We start from the raw sequence: 20,577 nt of genomic DNA on the forward strand, positions 1-20,577 counted from the left end.
AGAATTCGGCGTACTTGATAGCTGACGCGTGTGCCTTTGTCAGTTTACAAATAGCGGAAAAAGCAAAAAGTGGTGGGGGTCAAGAATTTTCAGTATAAAGGGTGCCTCAGTAAAAAGCGTGGGGGTCAGGAATTTTCAGTATAAAGGGTGCCTCAATAAAAAGGGTGGGGGTAAAATAAAAAGGGTGGGAGTCAAACCCCACTGCCGAGTATGTCTGTACCCCACCTGCCCAGGCCAGCATGCATACATTGTACGGCACTTATGCAATTTAATGTAGCTTTTGAAGGAAAAGGAAGAGAAAGCATGGAGATAAGACAGACAGGTGACATAGAATATCAAATACTGGGATAGACCTACATGGTAATTCTACAGAGGTAGGTAGGCAGGCAGGCAGATGTTCATCATGATATCCAGCCATAGGTCATTAGCCTGAAATGCAAACCAATATAATATTTATTGTTTTAGAATTTAGACCAAGTAAAATTAATTATTAGTTTCTTGTCCTAACTTTTTTTCAAAAAGGAGGACAAGGGCACTTTTTTTTGCTGTTTCGAAAACTACACATTTTCTGGTGGGCACATTTTAAGAAACCCTTAAAAGGTCAAAATTTCAGGTCCCCTTAAACTTAGAATAAAGTTTTCTCATGTAAATTTGCAACTCTCTTTAGAAAAAGTGCACAGTTTGATGATTTATGTAGCTAATCGTGGATATCATTGTTTCTGCGGAAAAGGTTTTAATACCATATTAAAACCTTGATTCCAAAATGGGGTAATGTAAATGTATGCGATGTTTTACTCTGTTGCTCAAATTGCACTACAGTTTATCCAAGAGTAACTATAGACTCTGTGATGTTTACTGCAGAATTCAATTGGCTTATTGAATTGTTGACTTGCGGTAACTTAAAAATTGCTTCTTCGGATTGAGGTATTATGTGTAATCGATTCTGTGAGTGTTTAAAAGCATAGATAGAAACGGGGGAAAGGACAACCTGTCTGGAGGTACATTCTTTTCAGTCCAGTGCCATTTGGAAATATTGATATCGTTTGGCATTCACATATCTATGATTGTATAGATTTTGAACTGCAATCAGGGAATTGTCATTGAAAACAATTTTTCTCCAGTTGTGAGTAAACCTAGACATGAGCATAAACATATTAGAGGATGTGACAGCCATATTAGAAAAATAAGAATTCATTCTTGGTTGAACTCTATGAACTTTTTTCAAAGCTTAGCAGTGTTTTTGTAAACCTGATTACACTAGAGTCCAGGGGAAGGGATAAATAAGGGGCAATATCTCGAGGGTGTCTGACAAAAAAAGTTCATGCAGTTACAAATACAATTATACAATGTTCCAAAACATCCATGCATGTTTAATATGCTCAACACAGGAGAGACTTATTCATGTGTCTGTGAATTGAGGTGGTTGGTTGGGCACTTGGTAAGGGTGTCAGCCTGGTACATTAGGGACTGTGCAATAATTATGAGCCCCCTGGGGGTAAAACTTCCAAACGGCTCGCCAAAATAGCTTCCCCCCCTCTCGGCCCGCCAAAAATCGCTGGCCCCCCCTCTCGGCCGGCCAAATAATCTTTGCCCCCCTTGCACATGCCAAATTTTTTGGATCCCAATTTGCAAACCTTAAATGGTCTAGGCCTATACATGTTGCGAGCGCAGCGAGCAGGAAAATTTTGCATTTAAGCGTTTCCATACGGTTTTCCTAAGGCTTTTTAGAGTGTTTTATTTAAAAGGCGCCCCAAGAATGTGTGACAAAAATCACTTGCCCCCCCCTCTCGGCTTGCCAAAATTGCTTCCCCCCTTACGACTTGCCAAATATTTCTTGCCCCCCCTCAATTTTACCCTCCCCCCAGGGCTCATAATTATTGCACAGCCCCTTACAGCAGGGACATTTTAGTGGATGTGGTCTGTTAGTGTTAGAGTCTTGTGATACTGACATATTTGTAGCTTTTTGGGTTTTTAGTAAACATTTATTGGCTGAAATATTTGGCTTAGTGTAAGTAAAAATTGGAAACAGTTCCCCAAAAGAGGAAGCCTAGCAAAGATGTCTTCATACAGAAATGTAAATATAAGAGGTCTTTTGGTTAGGGTACACTGAAACATATGGAATTTAAGAACTATGGGGGACTGGGGTTCTTGGGTGAAAATTGCAAATCCATATGTATGACAGGTTTAAAATGCTTTGGGCTTGGATTAGTTGGGAAATGTGAACAGTGAATGAATGTGCATCAAAATATTTTCAAGTGAGCTCCTCTCACGTCTATGCACAGATCGATATCATTACTGCGAATTCCACTATTAGAAGGTGAAAAAGCATTTTTGAATGATTGTCTGCCTGGTTTATAAAAAAAATATAGTTTCAGCAAAGGGGCTTCCTGTACAAGTTGCTTTAATATGTGTGTTAGCATGTATTGTGGGTGGAGTGGGTGGAGTCCAATGATGTATTGATGTAGTGCATGGAAATTAATTTTGAATGAAAACTAATTAGTAACCATAGGATGAGGCAGTTGTACTAATCAAATTTGCCCTATATATTTGTTATTATAGGTCATGATCAAGAACTCAATGTTTTGTTTTAGACAGGAATGTCAAAATAATAATAAAAAAAAAAGAGTAAAAGAAGACTTGGAAATATTTTGTTATTTAAGATAGTCTTAAATTCACAATCTTTTATGTAGTGATTATTTCTGATGCGGCATCATGCAGACTGTAGACCTGATTTCAGTTTACATTTTCAAATTGCATTTTGAAGATGATAAAAATGTTAATATTTTAAAGCCAAATACTTTTAAGGTAAGTAAGCATGCCTGGAAAAAAGGTAGTGAATTCTGGAGCTTCATTTCTAAGAAATATTACAATTTTGAAGGGAATAATTTCTGCACCACATAGAAACATACATAGGACACATTTAATACAGACTGTACATTTTATTATTTTATTATTCATAGTACATTGCATGTCACAAGAAAGCAAATAAGCATTGGGTAAAATTTATGCGTTCATAAAATTCCATGTCTACATGTAAAGACAGTATGAGGGAAGAGGAAAAGGCATCTCAAGACATCACAGTATCTTACTGAGCATAATTTGTAAGCCAGAGGTATCACTTGTATCAACATTGATAAAATCCCTTCTGAGTTGCACTGGTTTGAAAGCATTTGTTATATAGGGAGAGAATTATATGAGTCTATGTGAATGAATGATGCAAAATTATCATCTTATGTTCCATGTCCTCGAGAAAGGTTTGTACAGTTACTTTTCTCTTCCAAGGCTTTTGTGAAGCATTTCATTTTATTCACTGCTTCAAGGATATATTATTTGTTGATTCAAATTGGACAAAATGAACATTACATATTTATAATTTTCTACATTCAAATTGATTGATAATTTGTACTTGATATTCTTTCCTTCCTTTCCATGTGTATGACGTAGTTACGTTTGTGTGGTAGCAGGGCACACCTAAACAAAAACCTCAACCTTTGGACCTGTCATCATTATGCCATTGATTAAATGCCCTGATTGACTTGGAGTTTCTGTTTTCATTATGATTACATACTGTATGAGCTGAAGTGGTGATATCTATAAAAGAAAGGGGAAAAGTTATAGAGATTTAACAACCCTAATTCTGTTTCTGCTTTTTTGGTGAAGAGAAGGAAAAAAGGAAGGAAGAAGAAAGAAGATGAAGAGAAAAATTGTTTGCTTCGGTACAGACCCTCGGGTCTGTGGAGGACAAGACCAAGGATAGCAAGCCACTGGTGTTTGCCTGGTCCAGCAACTGTTCTTGTGTATATATTACGGCTTGGATGATTGTATATTATAGTCTTGTAGCATTAGGGTTAATAATTCATACAACCTTTTATGAAGATATGAGGTCATATCAGATGGGGATGTGTTAAAAGTTCACCACTTTGTTTCTACACATAGGTTTCTGCAACATATATCCTTAAGTAAATGATTGTAATTCATCCTGCTAAAATCGGACCTTGTCCCATCATATTCGGTTTGTATCCATATTAAGTAGCCTGTGAGCACTACTTGGCTTTGCCTGGATTGGCCGAATGTAATAAATAAAATAAATACAATGATGTAGATGTATATAATTTGCATCTTTGTTTGGTGAAATTTTATATAACTGTTGGTGACATTTGCTGCAAACCTACTAAAAAATTTAAAGTTCTTATAAACCTCATATTTGCAGGATTTATACTAGTAACTAAATCTTGCTTTGATGCCAGCCATCATTTATGATCTAGTTGACAAACGGCAAATTGTTATCAAAAATTTAAATTTTGTGTGTCAAAAGCAAAATTATTTCATGAAATAATATTTTGGCCATCTCGTTGGAGTTTCTGGTCTGGTGTTCAGATGATGATCAGATCTGGTGTTTTCTGATCATCATGTCCACTTTGCTTGGAAACTGATTTCCTGTATGTTCAGTTTCTTTTCCAGTCTTCATCTTGTTTTGATATAAATATTTATGTTCTTTTTTTGTTCTTATTTCCCCTTACTTACATGTAAAGGTGATGACTTCAGCATCATCCAGCAAGAGATTCTGATGATGAAGGACTGTAAGCACCCCAATATAGTTGGATACTTTGGAAGTTATTTACGCAAAGAGAAATTATGGATTGCTATGGAATACTGTGGCGGAGGATCATTACAAGATATATATCATAGTAAGTACAGTAGCAACAATCCCGGTCAAAAGTAGTTGGAACAGGTCTGTAAAACATGGGACTGTGCAATGTAGGACATTTAAATTCATGTACCCAAGTCAAACTGTTCCAACAATTTTGACCAGTATGTAAGATTATAACAACTATGAGGATAAAGGGGAAATGAACCAAAATTCATCAATTGAAGGAGAGGTAGAATCGTTCTGACTAAGGATCTGTAGGAGGACATGAAATATCATGCATTGTATGCAAGAATTAACTTACTGGACAGGTTCATTTCTCATGACATTTATGGAGTCAAAAATAATGTGGAGTCAAAAATATAATTTAGTGAATTGCACTTTTATCTAAGGTTCTTAAAAAGTACATACAGGACTGCAGATTAATTTTGCACTTTAAGAACTATGTAGATGTACTACAATCAGTTCTTTGGTCAGCGTGTGGAATGTAATGACAATTGTTTTTGTGTGATTTCACGAACATGACAAAAGAGAATTAATAATCTCAAGGCTGACTTCTTCCATTGTATGGTGAACACGGTGAAGTTGAATGGTGAACCAGTAATACCAATTGTAGTGTACTGTATAAGCCGGAATTTCACCATTTGACATAGGCCCATGAATTTAACACCCTATGAATGTGCTAGCTATTGAAGCTTTAAAGAAATTGCAACTAAATAATCACCTGTCAAAATTTAAGTGAAGCTTGCAATCGCGAAAATATCTATGCAAAAATATTGGTTTCTACAGTAACGCTTGCTAACAGTAACAAGTTACCTTGTGATGTTCAGAGATAACATAGGAGTAGACCCTTTGTGAAATGTGTTAATGTTTATCTGTTACCATGAGAGCTTAAATTATTGTGTGTCTGTATGTGTGTGTTTATTTGCAAACTCATTGGCAATGACAATTGTATTTTGATGATTTGTGACGAGTGTGATGATAGCAATTAGTTTTTCACTCAAGTCATAAGTTTCCCCTGAAATTGTAATAAATTCACACAAAAATGGTAATAGTATTCCCTCATAATGCCTTACCTTGTCACACTTTTGGATACTAAATACAGGGAGGCAATTATTGCTTCCCAGATCACGCCCTGATTTGATGTAAGTAGCTTTCAATAGAATTATTTTATCCATTAATTACATCTACAACAAGGTTATGTTCTCAAACAATAAGTGAGATTGGCCGCTGGGTGAACTCCAGTATTGATCAGTGCATTGAATAGCATACAGTAGTAGGTTATGTAATTTCACCCCACATGGAATTGTTTGCATTTAATTGTTCTATTAATAGAGGAATCGTAATCTGTAACTGACTTCTAATAAAGGTATGTGTGTAGAGCTGATTTTCTAGCAGATGGTCTGAGGAACAGAAGAACTGGTCAGACACTCTGGAATTGGGGTCTTAATAAAGAGATCATAGGCACGAATTGAACAAGGACCGAAAGAACAGATCACGACTAATCCCGTATACCGTATTCGTTCCAGTAAGGGCCCATGCCCCAATAAGCGCCCACCCAGGGTATTTTCAATATGCTTAAGGGGGTACTACACCCCTGTGGTAAATTTGTGACTGTTTTTGTATTTTTCTCAAAAACCAATAACACACTGGTAACAAAAGTTATGTATATTATTGGGGCAAGGAATCCAATTACTACACTGCAATTTCAGTGTCTCAAGAAAAGCGGTTCAGTATATATGACAGGAAATGAGGTACATCCTAGCGGTACCTTATTTCTTATCATAAATAACGAACCGCTTGTCTTGGGTCACTGAAATTTCAGTGTAGTAATTGGATTCCTTGCCCCTATAATATACATAACTTTTGTTACCAGTGTGTTATTAGTTTTTGAGAAAAGTGCAAAAATAGTCACAAATTTATCGAAGGGTGTAGTACCTCCTTAAGGGTACCATTAATGTTGAAGTGACAGATAGATGTTGATACTGTGAAATAGCTGCAGCACTACAAGTCCTGCGTAAACTTGCAATACATTTTCTGCATCAGAAAAGCTACTAGAACGTCTCAGGACCCTTTTATAACATACGTAAATTTGTCTCTAATAAACGCCACTTACACCCTGGGCGCTTATTGGAATGAATACGGTGCACATGTATACACAAGTGTAGAACTGCTGTTTGTCAGCACGCGGAAACGAATCATCATCATACATGTCTTGTCAACATTAGTGAGTGCCCCCCCAGATAGGAGTTTGTGGATGAAGGCAAAACAATAGGCTATACATTACCACATTACCAATGTCAGTAATGTGTACAATATAATGTATGCTTTGGGGTTTTATAGGGTACTTTCCCAACAGGATGTTTTTGTTGTTGTTTTTTGCCAGCCCAAACCCACAAGACCTCAGTACACTTTCCATAAGTGTATTGAAATGAAATAGTACCACATTTCGTTAAGCACAGACCCAAGAAATCTACAGACCCTAGAAATGTAGTATAGATTTCTAGGGTTTGTGCTTTGACCCACAATACATGTAACACAGCAGTGTTGTTTACAACAATAGTTCCTGAACCAGGAAGTGAAGATACCAAGTTGTCTCAATGTTGACAGTCCTTGTTCAATTTATAGTACAATGTAATAATGTATGCAGGGGCATGTAGGTCGGGGTGTACATGATGTACACATTTATATTTTACACACATACATTTTCATCATTTAGGCCTACATGATGTACATTACAGTACGAGTACAGTACAGTTTTTTACATTTTCTAGATAAGAATGCCAAATATCTACCATCATGCATACTTGTACCATGATGTATTCTCCCTAAATTTGTCCTTATGCTTAGGAGATATAAAAGGTAAATCACAGAGTTAGTGATGTTTCATCAAATGCAAAATTTGCTGCCTGTATGGTCTGATGAGCAGGAAATATTTTGGTGGTGCAATGGAAACAATGGTATCAACTACAATAACACTGAAAGATTGTACAGATAGGCAGAGTAAACCCAATAGTGCAGAATACATGTACATTTGTATAAGTCTGCTAAAAGTTCAAGCTAGTGCACCCAATATCACAATGTTTGTAATCAAATAATTGTATCATGGTTCATGCACAGTCACGCCACAAATACCAATTGAAGCTGGCAAAGACTTCAGGATACTGCAGACATGTAGATTGTAAATTCTCAAATATGGTAAATTTAATATTTGGAATTAAAAAACACAAAATATATGTAAATATTTAAACTGGTCATATGACAGGCAGCATAAAACCAAGCAAATCTTTATGGACCCATGGAGGGGGGTACTCAAGTTTGGTTTAGTTAGGTGTCTTTTAGGATCGTGATTGTACCCGCCACATTTTTTGGGCAGGTAACCGGGTACCTTTTTTTTAAGTTATTTATTTTTTCAGTTTTGTAGTGTCCCTGGACCTAAACCTAAATGCTAGGATCATTCATGGTTGATCTAAAAAAATAAACAAATTGCATGATTGTTTGTGTTTTTGATATGAAAAGTGATAATTTGTATTCATGTTATACTCTATTAAGGGGGTACTACACCCCTCGATAAATTTGTGTCTATTTTTGCATATTTCTCAAAAACTTATAATACAGTGGTAACAAAATTTATGTATATTATTGGGGCAAGGAATCCAATTACTACACTGGAATTTCAGTGACCCAAGACAAGCGGTTCGTTATTTATGATAAGAAATAAGGTACCGATAGGATGTACCTCATTTCTTATCATAAATAACGAACCGCTTGTCTCGAGTCACTGAAATTTCAGTGTAGTAATTGGATTCCTTGCCCCAATAATATACATAACTTTTGTTACCAGTGTGTTATTATTTTTGAGAAAAATACAAAATAGTCACAAATTTACCACAGGGGTGTAGTACCCCCTTAAGGATTTCAAAATGCATTGAATTTGAACTACCAAATCGTAACAGTTATTAAAATAGTTGCTAACTTTAAGTGTGACTAATTTAATATTACCCATCAGAAACACAAGGAGAAAACACTTGGTCACCAAGTTGTACCTATGCAGCAGAGATGACTTTTCTAGGTTTTTGATCCAATAGCACAACTAATGATGAATGTGTCTTTTATTAATTATTATGAGTTGTGCTTGTGATTCATTGTTGAGTGGCATGGTCTCTTTGCTGGTTATTATTTTGCCTCATGCTTTAGAAGAACTGTGTACACTCATTGATTTGAATCATCATATTTACAACAGTCCACCCACACGTTCTCAAGCTCCTTCTGTACATTATGTGTGCTATTGCTTCAGTAAAATGGTGTAATAATTTCTTTCACAATTAATAAATGCAAATGCTGTGAATCTGATGATGTAATTTCATTTTAATTTTAATTTATTTAGGTCTATGTTAAATTGAAAAATGAATTGAACATGTTTTTTAATGTTCAATAAAACGGACATGTCAAGAACTTGTGTGTAAAATAAAATGAATGTGATATATATTGTAGGGTACCGGTACTGTATATTTTTACATTTAAATGTACATGTATGGGAGTAAGACATTTTTAGGTGCATGAATATTTGCATAATTAATTAGCATTTATGCAAATTAGCTCATTAATTATATTAGAAGGCGGCTTTTATAATACATTAGAACATTAGAAACACTTTGAGCTAGTTACAGGGCAAAAGTATGCAAAATAAAAGTACCTTGAACATTTATGCATAGATTTTTGACAAAATATTGGCAAAAATTACATATTAATGAGCTTCTCCAGTCCTTTTAGCTCATTAACTTGATTGATTATTGACAAAAACAATAAAGGTACAAAGAAAATATAATTTGATGTATTATGGAAACCGTATGCCCTATTTGCTCCAAACAAAAGGCATATTGATCAGTGTACTTTACCCTACTCAATTAATCTATGTTTTAAAATAAAACATGCTCAAAGCATTTCCTAATTTCTAGAAAATGCTTCCAATACCACCTTAGATGTTTAAAATAGGGTGTGTGCATCAACACAGGTTGGGGATAGCATTTTAAACATCTTCTTGATAAAGTCTTGAGGACATTGTAGAAAAAAGAACAATCAATAAATTGAAATCAGCAATTAAAAATTGAAATATTTAGGATGTGGATAATACTAAAGATAAGCATAACCTGATAACCAATTTAAATATCTTTTCTGGTACCGTTGGCCGGGACCATTGGTTAGTAATAATTGTCCTAAAACTGAAAAACCAATAAAGAAAACAAATTTGGTATCACAAGTGATCATTTTTTCAGTTGTTTCAACTCAATAATCATTAATGCTTGATTTGGGGTTCTGACTTAAAAACGTCTCCTTTCGGGATATTCGATGTAGGGTTCCGACTTAAAACGTCCTCTTTCGGGATGCTTGATGTATGATTGTATGGTATCGAATGTTCCCTTCTCGCCCTTTTGGGATGCTTGATTTTGGGCTTCGAACCTCCTTTTTATTTTAGATACTTCAGCTTGATTTTGTGTTCCGAACGTTCCCCTTTCTCAAATGCCTAATTTTGGGTTACAAACATCCCCCTTTTATGATGCTTGATTGGGAGTTTTAAATGCCCCCTTTTTCAGGATGCTTGATTTATGGTGTACAACTTTCACTGTGTTGAACCGTTCAAGTTAATTTTTCAGTTTTTATTGGTTAATCGGTTTTTGTTTTTTGCAAAATTGATTTTTTTATTTTTAAGATAAAAAGATAATAATAAAATAAGAGGTAATCAGGTAGATACTGTTATGTCATTTTATAACTCCTTTTATTTACGTAACCGAGAAAGTTATTATGCATGGCACATTTTTCTCTTCGACTTGTGTGACATTTCTCTCTTAGCAGGTATGGAACAATGTAGTAGGTGTGGTATTACCAAGGTGATGCGAAAATTTACTAGCTAATTAAAATGAAGTTGAACTAATGTTCTCATTTTGTAAGATTAATGATATGTGAAGAATGAGATCCTCTACAAATCATTCTGTATATCACTTAGGTAGGGTTTCTGCATTCACCGATCAATCATGTTCAGACAGTGACTGACATTTCCAGATGAAATTATTTACACACAGCATGGATGTCATGTTTAAAATGCAACAAAGTTGTAATGAATGTCATGTAATCTATGTAAATGTTGAGTTGTAAATGTAATGGGCCCGGGTAATGGGTTGTAAAATTTTTGAGAAGTTTTAAGGCTAGATTCTGCTTATTTTGGTGAAAGTCACTCTCAATTTTCAGCTTAGCTTTTTCCAAATGTAAAAATAAGAATGTCCCAAAACGTGACTAATTCAACGACATGACTCTTTACCATGTTTACGGTGTTAACTTTTTCATCAGAATTTTGCAGCAAAATGTTTCTGAACAGTTCACTAAGATGTGTGCAGTGTGTTCAATCTATTTTATATCCCTACTCGATTACGGAAGGAAGGCGTATAATAGGATGTTGTGGTGACCATGTACTCATCCTGTCAGTTATTGTTTTGCTAGTTCTGTGATGTCAACGATATTGACAAATTTTGTCAATTGTGCTTTGATAAGCCAGAAAATCTCATTATGTAGCAATATACATTTCAAGGAATCAGTTACTTAGTTTGAATGTTTGACTTAAATTTGTACATGTCACAGATTTTTTATTTGAGTCCACAGAGAAAAGCACAGTCTAGCCTGTATTGGTGTTATGTCTGTGACACATGTACATGTACATGTACATATAGGATAGAAATGTGTACATTGATGTACAATGCAAGATAAAACCACAGGCACGATGCCACATTTAATTGCGGAATATCAAACTAGAGAGCTACCGAACAGTTTAATATCCACTCAGACAAGCATTTGTGAAAGTAGAGGTTCCTTTTGTTACATGTGAGAATGAATCAACATTCCATCATGAACCTGATTTGTTCTGTTCATTGTTAACCACAGACCATAACCTGGAAGTCATTCACAAGACCTGTTTACCAAAATATTGCAGCACAAATTATTCATACATGTACAAGTGAGGGAAGTTACATTGTGTGGTTTCTCTTCCTATTGACCTTGGGTGATAAATGAAATGGTGCAGAATTCAGCAGCATCTCCTTAACACGTTACTGTCACTGTCATTCACAATACCCTTATTATTTTGGTGTGCAAAGTCGCTAAAGTCTTCAATGTGCTGTCATTTCGCAACAGTATTAAACCTAACAAGCCTGAGTACTACAAAATACTACAAGCAACGTCACTGCGTGTGCGTGCATTCCACAGGATGTAATGACGCAATATTGGCACGCTTTTGCTGACCTGGCCAGCGTGTGCTTGCACTGCTTGGCATGTGAGGGGTCTCGTGTTCAAATCCCACCCAGAGCAAACAACTTCTTTATATAGTGCAATTGCATAAGGGCTCATATTGAAATTCCCTTACACAGGAAGGTGTGCGCCATCCTGCAGCTTTCCTGTGCTAGCCGCCTTTTGTTAAAACCCTGGGCATGGTGTATCACTGATGCATATAATCCATCCGTTTTATGACCGAGCTTTCCTGAGGCGCGCGCTTAGCGAGGGGAATCCTGCCTTCTTTCTGTGTGAAAACGTGGTAGTATTTCAATATGAGCCCTAAGATCATTGCACTTTACAGAAAGTTGCTCATTACTTCGCATTGTAAACTAGTTAGCATCCTTGAGGGAGAACCCTAGTCAGACTACAGTATAAAATAACCATCACAGCCAGGATCAGCTCCACAGGATTCATGTAGACTGGAACAATTGAAGTTCATTTGGCTTTATAAGGTGGAAACTGTTTGGCTTTTGGCACTCATTATTAAGGCCAGTTAGCAAAGTGCACAAAGGCCACTATAATACTGTACATGCTTTGAAATTGAGGGCACCAAGACCAAATCTAAGGGCACCAGAGGCCATGGGCATATTGTGTTAGCCTCCTTGAATTTTGAGGCCTGAAGAAATTATGCAGATTGCATGGAAGATCTTCAATTACATGTAAAATATTAAACCCAGAAAAGTTCTTAAAATAACTCATAAAGATAAAGCATGTAATTGTGATACCACAGGAGATCATAAGGTTATAACCTGTGCAGCTCAAATTACCAATATTTATAGCGCGATTCCAGCACCGACTGTAGAGATGAATGAAGGTCCATCCTAATGACGTCATCGCCCAGTGACTCATACAATGTTGTCAATAAAGAGAGCCTCACATTTGTTTACATTCATTGCCATATTTTTAAGTTTTCAAAATTGTAAAACCTGTTTTTGATATTTGAGTTTTAGATTTGGAATTAAATTTGTGGGAAAGGTTAGTTTTCTGAATATACATTTGTAGGGGTCTTCTATTTCACTTTTGGAATTAAAAGTTTCTATAACATTAACAACCAGCCTATGCTGCAATAATTGTTTGTGGTTTTGAAAGTCAGTGACTTCAAACAGCTGTCAATTGTAGTTGCTTTTCAGTACAAAACCTACATTGTTTTATGACTCAGAACATTAAATTTCCATATTTTTATGTAAATACATGTATAGTAAATTTCAAGTCTTATTATAATTAATTGCATGGATGAATTTTTGACATTATTGATATCTACATTAGCCGTGTTCAGACGGTGGCTTACCATCGATGATTACTAATCATCGATGGTAACTTTAATCCCCTAATCAACGACGAGCGTCCACATGACGGCTAACCTTCGACAAATGCAATATTTATCAACAAGCCAACACCTTGCTCGTTGATAAAAAACCGGAAGTGGACCGTATACCACGGGGAAAAAATCGAATGAAGCATTGATCTTCCAAGATGTTGAATAAATTTCGTTGGCATGGTTGGTGGAAATTCATAGGCCTAATCATAAAGAAAATGTCAGAAAAATATTTATAATGATTATACATAATTTATTCCATGCTAAATATTTAACGTGATTTATTTAGCCATGAAATAAACAAATAAAAAATAATAAAAACAAGCGCGGATGAATCCACCAGTGCAGCTAAAAATAAATCGGCTCCAATTAAAGACTCGCGGTGGCTTCATTATTTTTCATAGTGAAAAAGATTTTTAAAAAGAAATAAAGATTCCATGTTGATGTTGTTACTAGCTCATTAAAAGAAATATTACTTGAAATTAAACTGTGAAAGATCATATTCTTGAGTTTTTAATTTTTATTTTTCTTGCGCAACAATATACTGAATCCTTAGGTCGAACTGCCGGGAGTTCCCCTTTTGGCGTAATGTGACACGAGAGCGAATAGCGATACCAAAAAACCATCATAATTTTATTCTAATCTTCTGTCTACTTTTTTCAAGTTTGCTACTTCATTGTTAAGCCAAAAAATTAAGAAAATACTATATTAATATGCCTACTAAAAATGCAATGATTTGGAGTCGATCCAGACCTTTCGTCGGGCGCCGCAAATTTTCTTGAAGTTTCGAATCTTTAGACCTGCTGTGATCCGGCGGCTTGAGCCCGGACTTTGCTATGGAAACTCCGTCTTTCGCTGCTATTTGACGGTAGCGTAACAGTTACCAATAGGAAAACGTGGTAAATTCAAGAAGATCAAGAAACATGCAATGTATAGACACCATCAGGTCATTTGAGGTCACGCTTAACTACGACTTCGAAGATAAGCTTGTCCACACGGGCACTATCATCGACTACTGCTCGTAGTTTAGGTCTAAACCATAAGATTTCTTATGGTTAGTAACTTGAAGTTTACTCGTTGATTACTAAACCACGATTGCGGCCCACACGGTCATTAACTACAAGCTAATCATCGAAGATTATAACTACAAGCTAATCAACGACTCATCATCGACCGTCTGAACGTGCCTATTGTAACTATAATCAAATTAAGTATTTCTTGGCCAAACTGGAACATGCGCATTGCGTCCATGTAGTGTACTAAGCGTCTACGCAGTGTAAGGCGCACATATACTTTCTTCTGTGCCGCGCTATATTTGTTTGTGTTTATCACAGAGCCACTAGCATTCAAAGTGTTCCAGTTTGGCCAAGAAATACTTAATTTGATTATAGCGATCTCTCCTTTTGAACTAATTCCAGTGTAAAATAACCAACGGCACCGACCCCAAAAATCCCACTGGAGGGCAAGCATTATTTTTTTATGCCTCCACCGCGAGGCATACTGTTTTGCAATGTCCGTCCTTCCTTTCGTCCATCTGTCCGGATGCTGTATCTCGGGCATGGATGGGCCGATTGACTTCAGATTTTCAGGATAGGTGGGTCATGGTCAAAAACTCTGGCTACTTTTTTTTTTGTGGGGTTCAGGGTCATATACTGAGGTCAAAGGTCATTTAAGGTCAAATTACTAAAAACTCGTGTGGGCATGAAACTTGGTGGGTATAGAGCCAAATTTGTAAGAGGTCATTTTGGGGTCATCCGGGGTCATCTAAGGTCAAATTAATAAAATTGGTCGTATGGGCATGAAACTTGGTATGTACAGTCAACATTTAGAGCCAAATTTTTGGAAGGTCATTTCAGGGTCATCAGGTCACCCAGGGGTCATCTGAGGTCAAATTACTAAATATTGTCTTATGGGCATGAAATTTGGTGGGTACTGTCAACATTTAGAGCCAAATTTTTGGAAGGTCATTTTGGGGTCATTCTGGGTCACCCAGGGGTCATCTCAGGTCAAATTAATAAATTTGGTTGTATGGGCTTGAAACTTGGTGGGTACAATCAACATTTAGAGCCAAATTTTTGAGAGGTCATTTTGGGGTCATCCATAGTCATCTAAGGTCAAATTAATAAAATTGGTCGTATGGGCATGAGACTTGGTATGTACAGTCAACATTTAGAGCCAGGTCAAATTCAGTCTGCCCTAGTGGCTCGATACTTTGTATTAAACTTTGTGCTAAATTGCTCCCTTAGGTGGAGGCATCTCGGTTGACGCTGTGCGTCGAAAACCGCGACATCCGAGAACAACCGTCCATCTAGTTTGCCTTATGTGCAGGATCGTTGGATCCAACTGCACAATACACATGTATCAAACACGGAACCATCTACACATTAAATCCATATTTTGGGCCTCTTTTACATATATGCAATTATTTAAACAATACAAAAAATAAGCATCCACCAAAATGACTTTGTTAAGCGACGTGGGCGGTTAATGGAACAAATATGGTAGGTGAATTTCACGTGGGAAAAACTAAAAAACAAGTACCGTAACTTACTGATGTGTTTGTGATCAGAGGCGTGCAAAGCCTGAAGTAGGGATGTGAAGTACAGAACGGTACCAAATTTTCCGGCTCAAACTGGCATGAACAGTGACCACTCCAGTTCCTCAGAATGACCATCCCCCAACTGATAGGTCAAACTGGGGGTCTGTGCCTCCCTCCTTTGCGCAGCCACTGTTTGTGATGTCATTTGTACAGGTGATATTCACATTTTGATTGTAGCACGTAAATGTTTTTTGTTATATGTGCCCTGCTCTTGTAAGTTACGCCTAGTATTAGTCCTTCATTTACACTAATTCTAGGTCATCAACATGATCAATGTTTATCATATGGTTGATGTATTCCATTCCTCATCCATCAGATAATAGCTTTCATTTATGAAGTAACAATTTGTAATTAGCCATTAGATGGGTTTTCAATTAGTTTTATGATCATAGTGAATAGCTATTGTTTTCATGGCTTTAATTGTATTCATTGATGAGTACACCTATAATCAATTATAAACATCTCAAAAAAAGTAATTAACCCCCCTTAAATAATGGCCATTATTCAGAAAGGGTCTATTGTATTGCAAATCTGTAAAATGCGTTGGAAGCAGAATTTATTCCTACGCATTTTGACACCTCATTTGATACGATAGCCCAGAAAACAATAAAACACCGGTCAATACAACTTTTTACAATACAAAAACACTCCTTCCTTCCTGAATGCAAAATCAATAGAATTTACTGCTACTTTCAAATCTTGGGCTACATTGATTTAAATGTACGCTGTGACATCAATATTTAGTCAATTGCTACAAATGAGGTGTCAAAATGTGCGGAAATAAATTCTGCTTCCAACGTATTTTACAGATTTGTAATACAATTACCCGTTTTTTGAATAATGGTCATTATTTAAGGGGGTCAGTTACTTTTTTGAGATGTTTATTAACATTTACATTGTCAAGTTAGCCAACCACAGATCAATCAATGCAGAAATTAATGTTACACCATGTATTTGAATTCTTTTGTAATATGGCTGCTGAAGGTTAATTTCTTCAGTTTATGAAAATATATTTCAAATATATACATGTAACATTGTAAGATTTGCAATGGTACTAACTGCTAGTTCTGTTTTGCAGATTTGACTCTTCATGTAGGTATCTCTAAATACAATGTTGAATGATTTTTGTAAACCGGAACATTTGCAGTAGGGTTGTATTTCTAAATATTGCGTAACTTGGTCAAATTCATTGACTTTGTGAATTTAATTTCAGAACTATTACCCCAACCCCCTATTCACAACTAATCTTCAATGGATTGATTAATTCTAACTTTTGGAATTCAAGCTTGACCTTTTTGCAATGTAAACATATTAGATAAATTATATGTAGAAATTATTTTAGATTGCCTGACTACTGAGTGACTAGCAAAATTTCAAATGGAAAATATATCTGAAAATTTCTCTGTTCCCATTATAAATGCTTTATTTCAGACAGAAAACATAACTGCTGAAATATTGCATTGTGGGAAGATCAGAATAATATGTTTACATTAAGGGATCTAAAATGAGCGTTTATTGCGTTTCGACAGTATTTTTTGTGGGACATGAGAGCACCTCGGACCTATCGAATTGCATTCTGAATACGAAGCATGTCTTTCTGATATCAAATAATTTTCATTTTTTGAAAATCACAATATAATACAAATTTTATGACAAATTATAAAAATTTGATATTTTTCACATTTTTGATATATAACAGTCCTCAAAAGTAAATTATATAAATCTAATGATATATTCTTAAAGTGTATATAGCAGGGAGGAAAAAGCCGACGGTCAATTGAAAATTTTGACCTTTCATATTGAAGATATGGATTTTTTTCCCAAAAGACCTAATTTTTTTGGTGTTTTGGGAAAAAATCCATATCTTCAATACGAAAGGTCAAAATTTTCAATTGATCGTCGGCTTTCATCCCACCTATATACACTTTAAGTATAAATCATCAGATTTATAAAGTTTACTTCAAGTACTGTTAAATATCAAAATATCAATTTTAATGATTTGCCATAAAATGTGTATTAAATTGCAATTTCAAAAAATCAAAATTATTTGATATCAGAATGACATTCTTCGATTCAGAATGCAATTGATATGTCTGATGTGCTCTGATGTCCCAAAATAAATACTGTCCAAACGTTCATACCCCAGCCCTTAACGAAATGAATTCTTTATTGCTTCTGTGCCATAATAATGAAATCAAAATGCTTTTTTGTAGAGCATATATATTCCAGTGTCATTCACCTAACACAAATTCTTTCATGAATTCATTTTGAGCGGCTTGCAAGTATCAAATTATATGAACATTCTGTTATACAGACATGCGCTCCTCAAAGGCTGACCCAGATACTAAACATGAAACATATATTGTTGGAAATCAGTAGATAATATAAAAGTAAATGCAAGGATATGAAGAAAGTGCATTTTACATGTAGATTGATAGCTGGTCAAGTAGCAAGGCCACAGTAAGATGAGACACACGTGTATGCGAAGGCAAATAAGTCCAATGTAAACCAACTAATTCAGAGTAGTACAGAATATTAACTCTAATAATTGAAAGTAAAAAGCTGAAAAACAAAACTGCAAAAATGTGTCTTAATCCAAAATGAGCTGTCAAAATGTTGAAGTTCTATTATACTGCAATCCATGTGCCTGGATTACTTGCTTAGAATTTTTAATGAAGAAGAAGGAGAGATGTGGAAATGAACTAGCTGTAGAAATTCATAAGCTGTTTTTGTTGTAAACTACTAAATGGCAAGTGTGACATGAATAAGTGTTGGCATCATACAACCTAGGGCTGTTTTGACGAAAAGTCAAAGGTGGACAAAATACCTGGCTGTGAGATTCTTCATATGGATGAGGTTTTATCTCTATATGGCAATGTAGACTTGTAGATGATAATAAGAGGGATAACAAGCTTTGTACAAATGTAATCAAGGTAATGCAGATGAAGGGAATCTCTACTTGGATAAATCAGAGGTTCTCAATAGGTTGCATGGGGGCCAATCTGCCCACCAACCTATCCACCAACCAATTGTGTTCGGCCCTTGAATTGCCATCAGATTGAAAGGAAGACATAAGCAATGTAAGCCTATTTGGCCCTCAAGCAGGCACCTTATAGATATACTGTTCATGGCCCTCAAGCGTGTAATACATGGATCCTGGGGTTGTCTTTCGGAAGTTAATTTGTACTGAAATTCCTAGATGGATTAACCACTGTATCTAGCATTATGCAATATGCAGATTACATTGTTGGAAATCAATTCCGGTTCAAATCTACTGTCTATGTTCAAATTAACTTCCGGTAGAGACCCAGGAGTCGCATACACGTATGTATTAAGAACCCCTAGGCTAGATAATAAAACATGGTACTACCATTGGTAGGGTGACATTGCAAGATGTTTTCACCTAACTATTTGGGTTTTTGCACCAATTATAAGGAGTCCCACATACCTGATACACAATACACATAGGCAAGAAAATGTTCGAGGTGGTTTCATCCTTTTTAGTTGTTTCTACACACTAAACATTATTTGTTTGAAATTAAAATTAGTTTTTAGACCAATTTCAAAAGTCATTACTCTTTGTCATTTTACTGATGAAAATAATTTTACTGATGAAAATATTGAGAATTTAACTACTGTAATAGATGCACTGGCATTTAGCTGAAAATTCCTATTGATACAATGTATGTTATGATTCTCAAGACAGGTGTGTTATTCTCCATCTATCATTGCACTGTGAGGCCTATGTTAAGATGACATATTCAAGTACAGCTTAATTAAAGAATTTGATTGAATCGCCACCTGCAGGATTCACACAGCCAGCTTGATAGTCCACTCAGTCGCAATGGTTTGACACACAAAACTTACCCACCGATGAACCGTGTTGACATTCTCAACTTACTGGCTAGTTCAATCAATACTAGCTCTGTTAATGACGCATACAACAATTTAGGAGCTCTAAGTAATCTGCTATCTTGTACATGCATGTGGTATGTTATGGCAAGTGCAATGTCTGTATGCATACATTTATCGCTAATGTATTAGTTGAATCAAAATGTGGTTTGTGTTTGCATAGTAATTATCATTCAGTAGAAGCTGAACATTACTGATATGGAATTAGTGGATTTCATTGGCGGCTGAAAGTAATGCTTATAAATAAATTATTGTCAATAGGGATTAATCGGATTTTAAGAATAAATCAGAATTTGATCCAGCTGATTTTGTAAGCAAACAGGTTTAGGAAAATGAAGAGTATTTGCACCAGAGGCCATGGGCATATTGTGTTAGCCTCCTTGAATTTTGAGGCCTGAAGAAATTATGCAGATTGCATGGAAGATCTTCAATTACATGTAAAATATTAAACCCAGAAAAGTTCTTAAAATAACTCATAAAGATAAAGCATGTAATTGTGATACCACAGGAGATCATAAGGTTATAACCTGTGCAGCTCAAATTACCAATATTTATAGCGCGATTCCAGCACCGACTGTAGAGATGAATGAAGGTCCATCCTAATGACGTCATCGCCCAGTGACTCATACAATGTTGTCAATAAAGAGAGCCTCACATTTGTTTACATTCATTGCCATATTTTTTAAGTTTTCAAAATTGTAAAACCTGTTTTTGATATTTGAGTTTTAGATTTGGAATTAAATTTGTGGGAAAGGTTAGTTTTCTGAATATACATTTGTAGGG

The 20,577-nt window shown here is 35.7% G+C and overlaps 1 protein-coding gene across 1 annotated transcript in view; it reads left to right on the plus strand.

Annotated features, from left to right (window-relative positions):
* Positions 1–20,577, plus strand: part of LOC140152606 (mitogen-activated protein kinase kinase kinase kinase 5-like) — a 113,649-nt gene that overhangs the window by 20,914 nt on the left and 72,158 nt on the right. Inside the window, 1 exon segment of the mRNA XM_072175020.1 lies at positions 4,533–4,688. Coding sequence (XP_072031121.1) covers positions 4,533–4,688 — 156 coding nt within the window.

Source organism: Amphiura filiformis, chromosome 5 (genome assembly GCF_039555335.1).
Source record: "Amphiura filiformis chromosome 5, Afil_fr2py, whole genome shotgun sequence".
Taxonomy (NCBI): Eukaryota; Metazoa; Echinodermata; class Ophiuroidea; order Amphilepidida; family Amphiuridae; genus Amphiura; species Amphiura filiformis.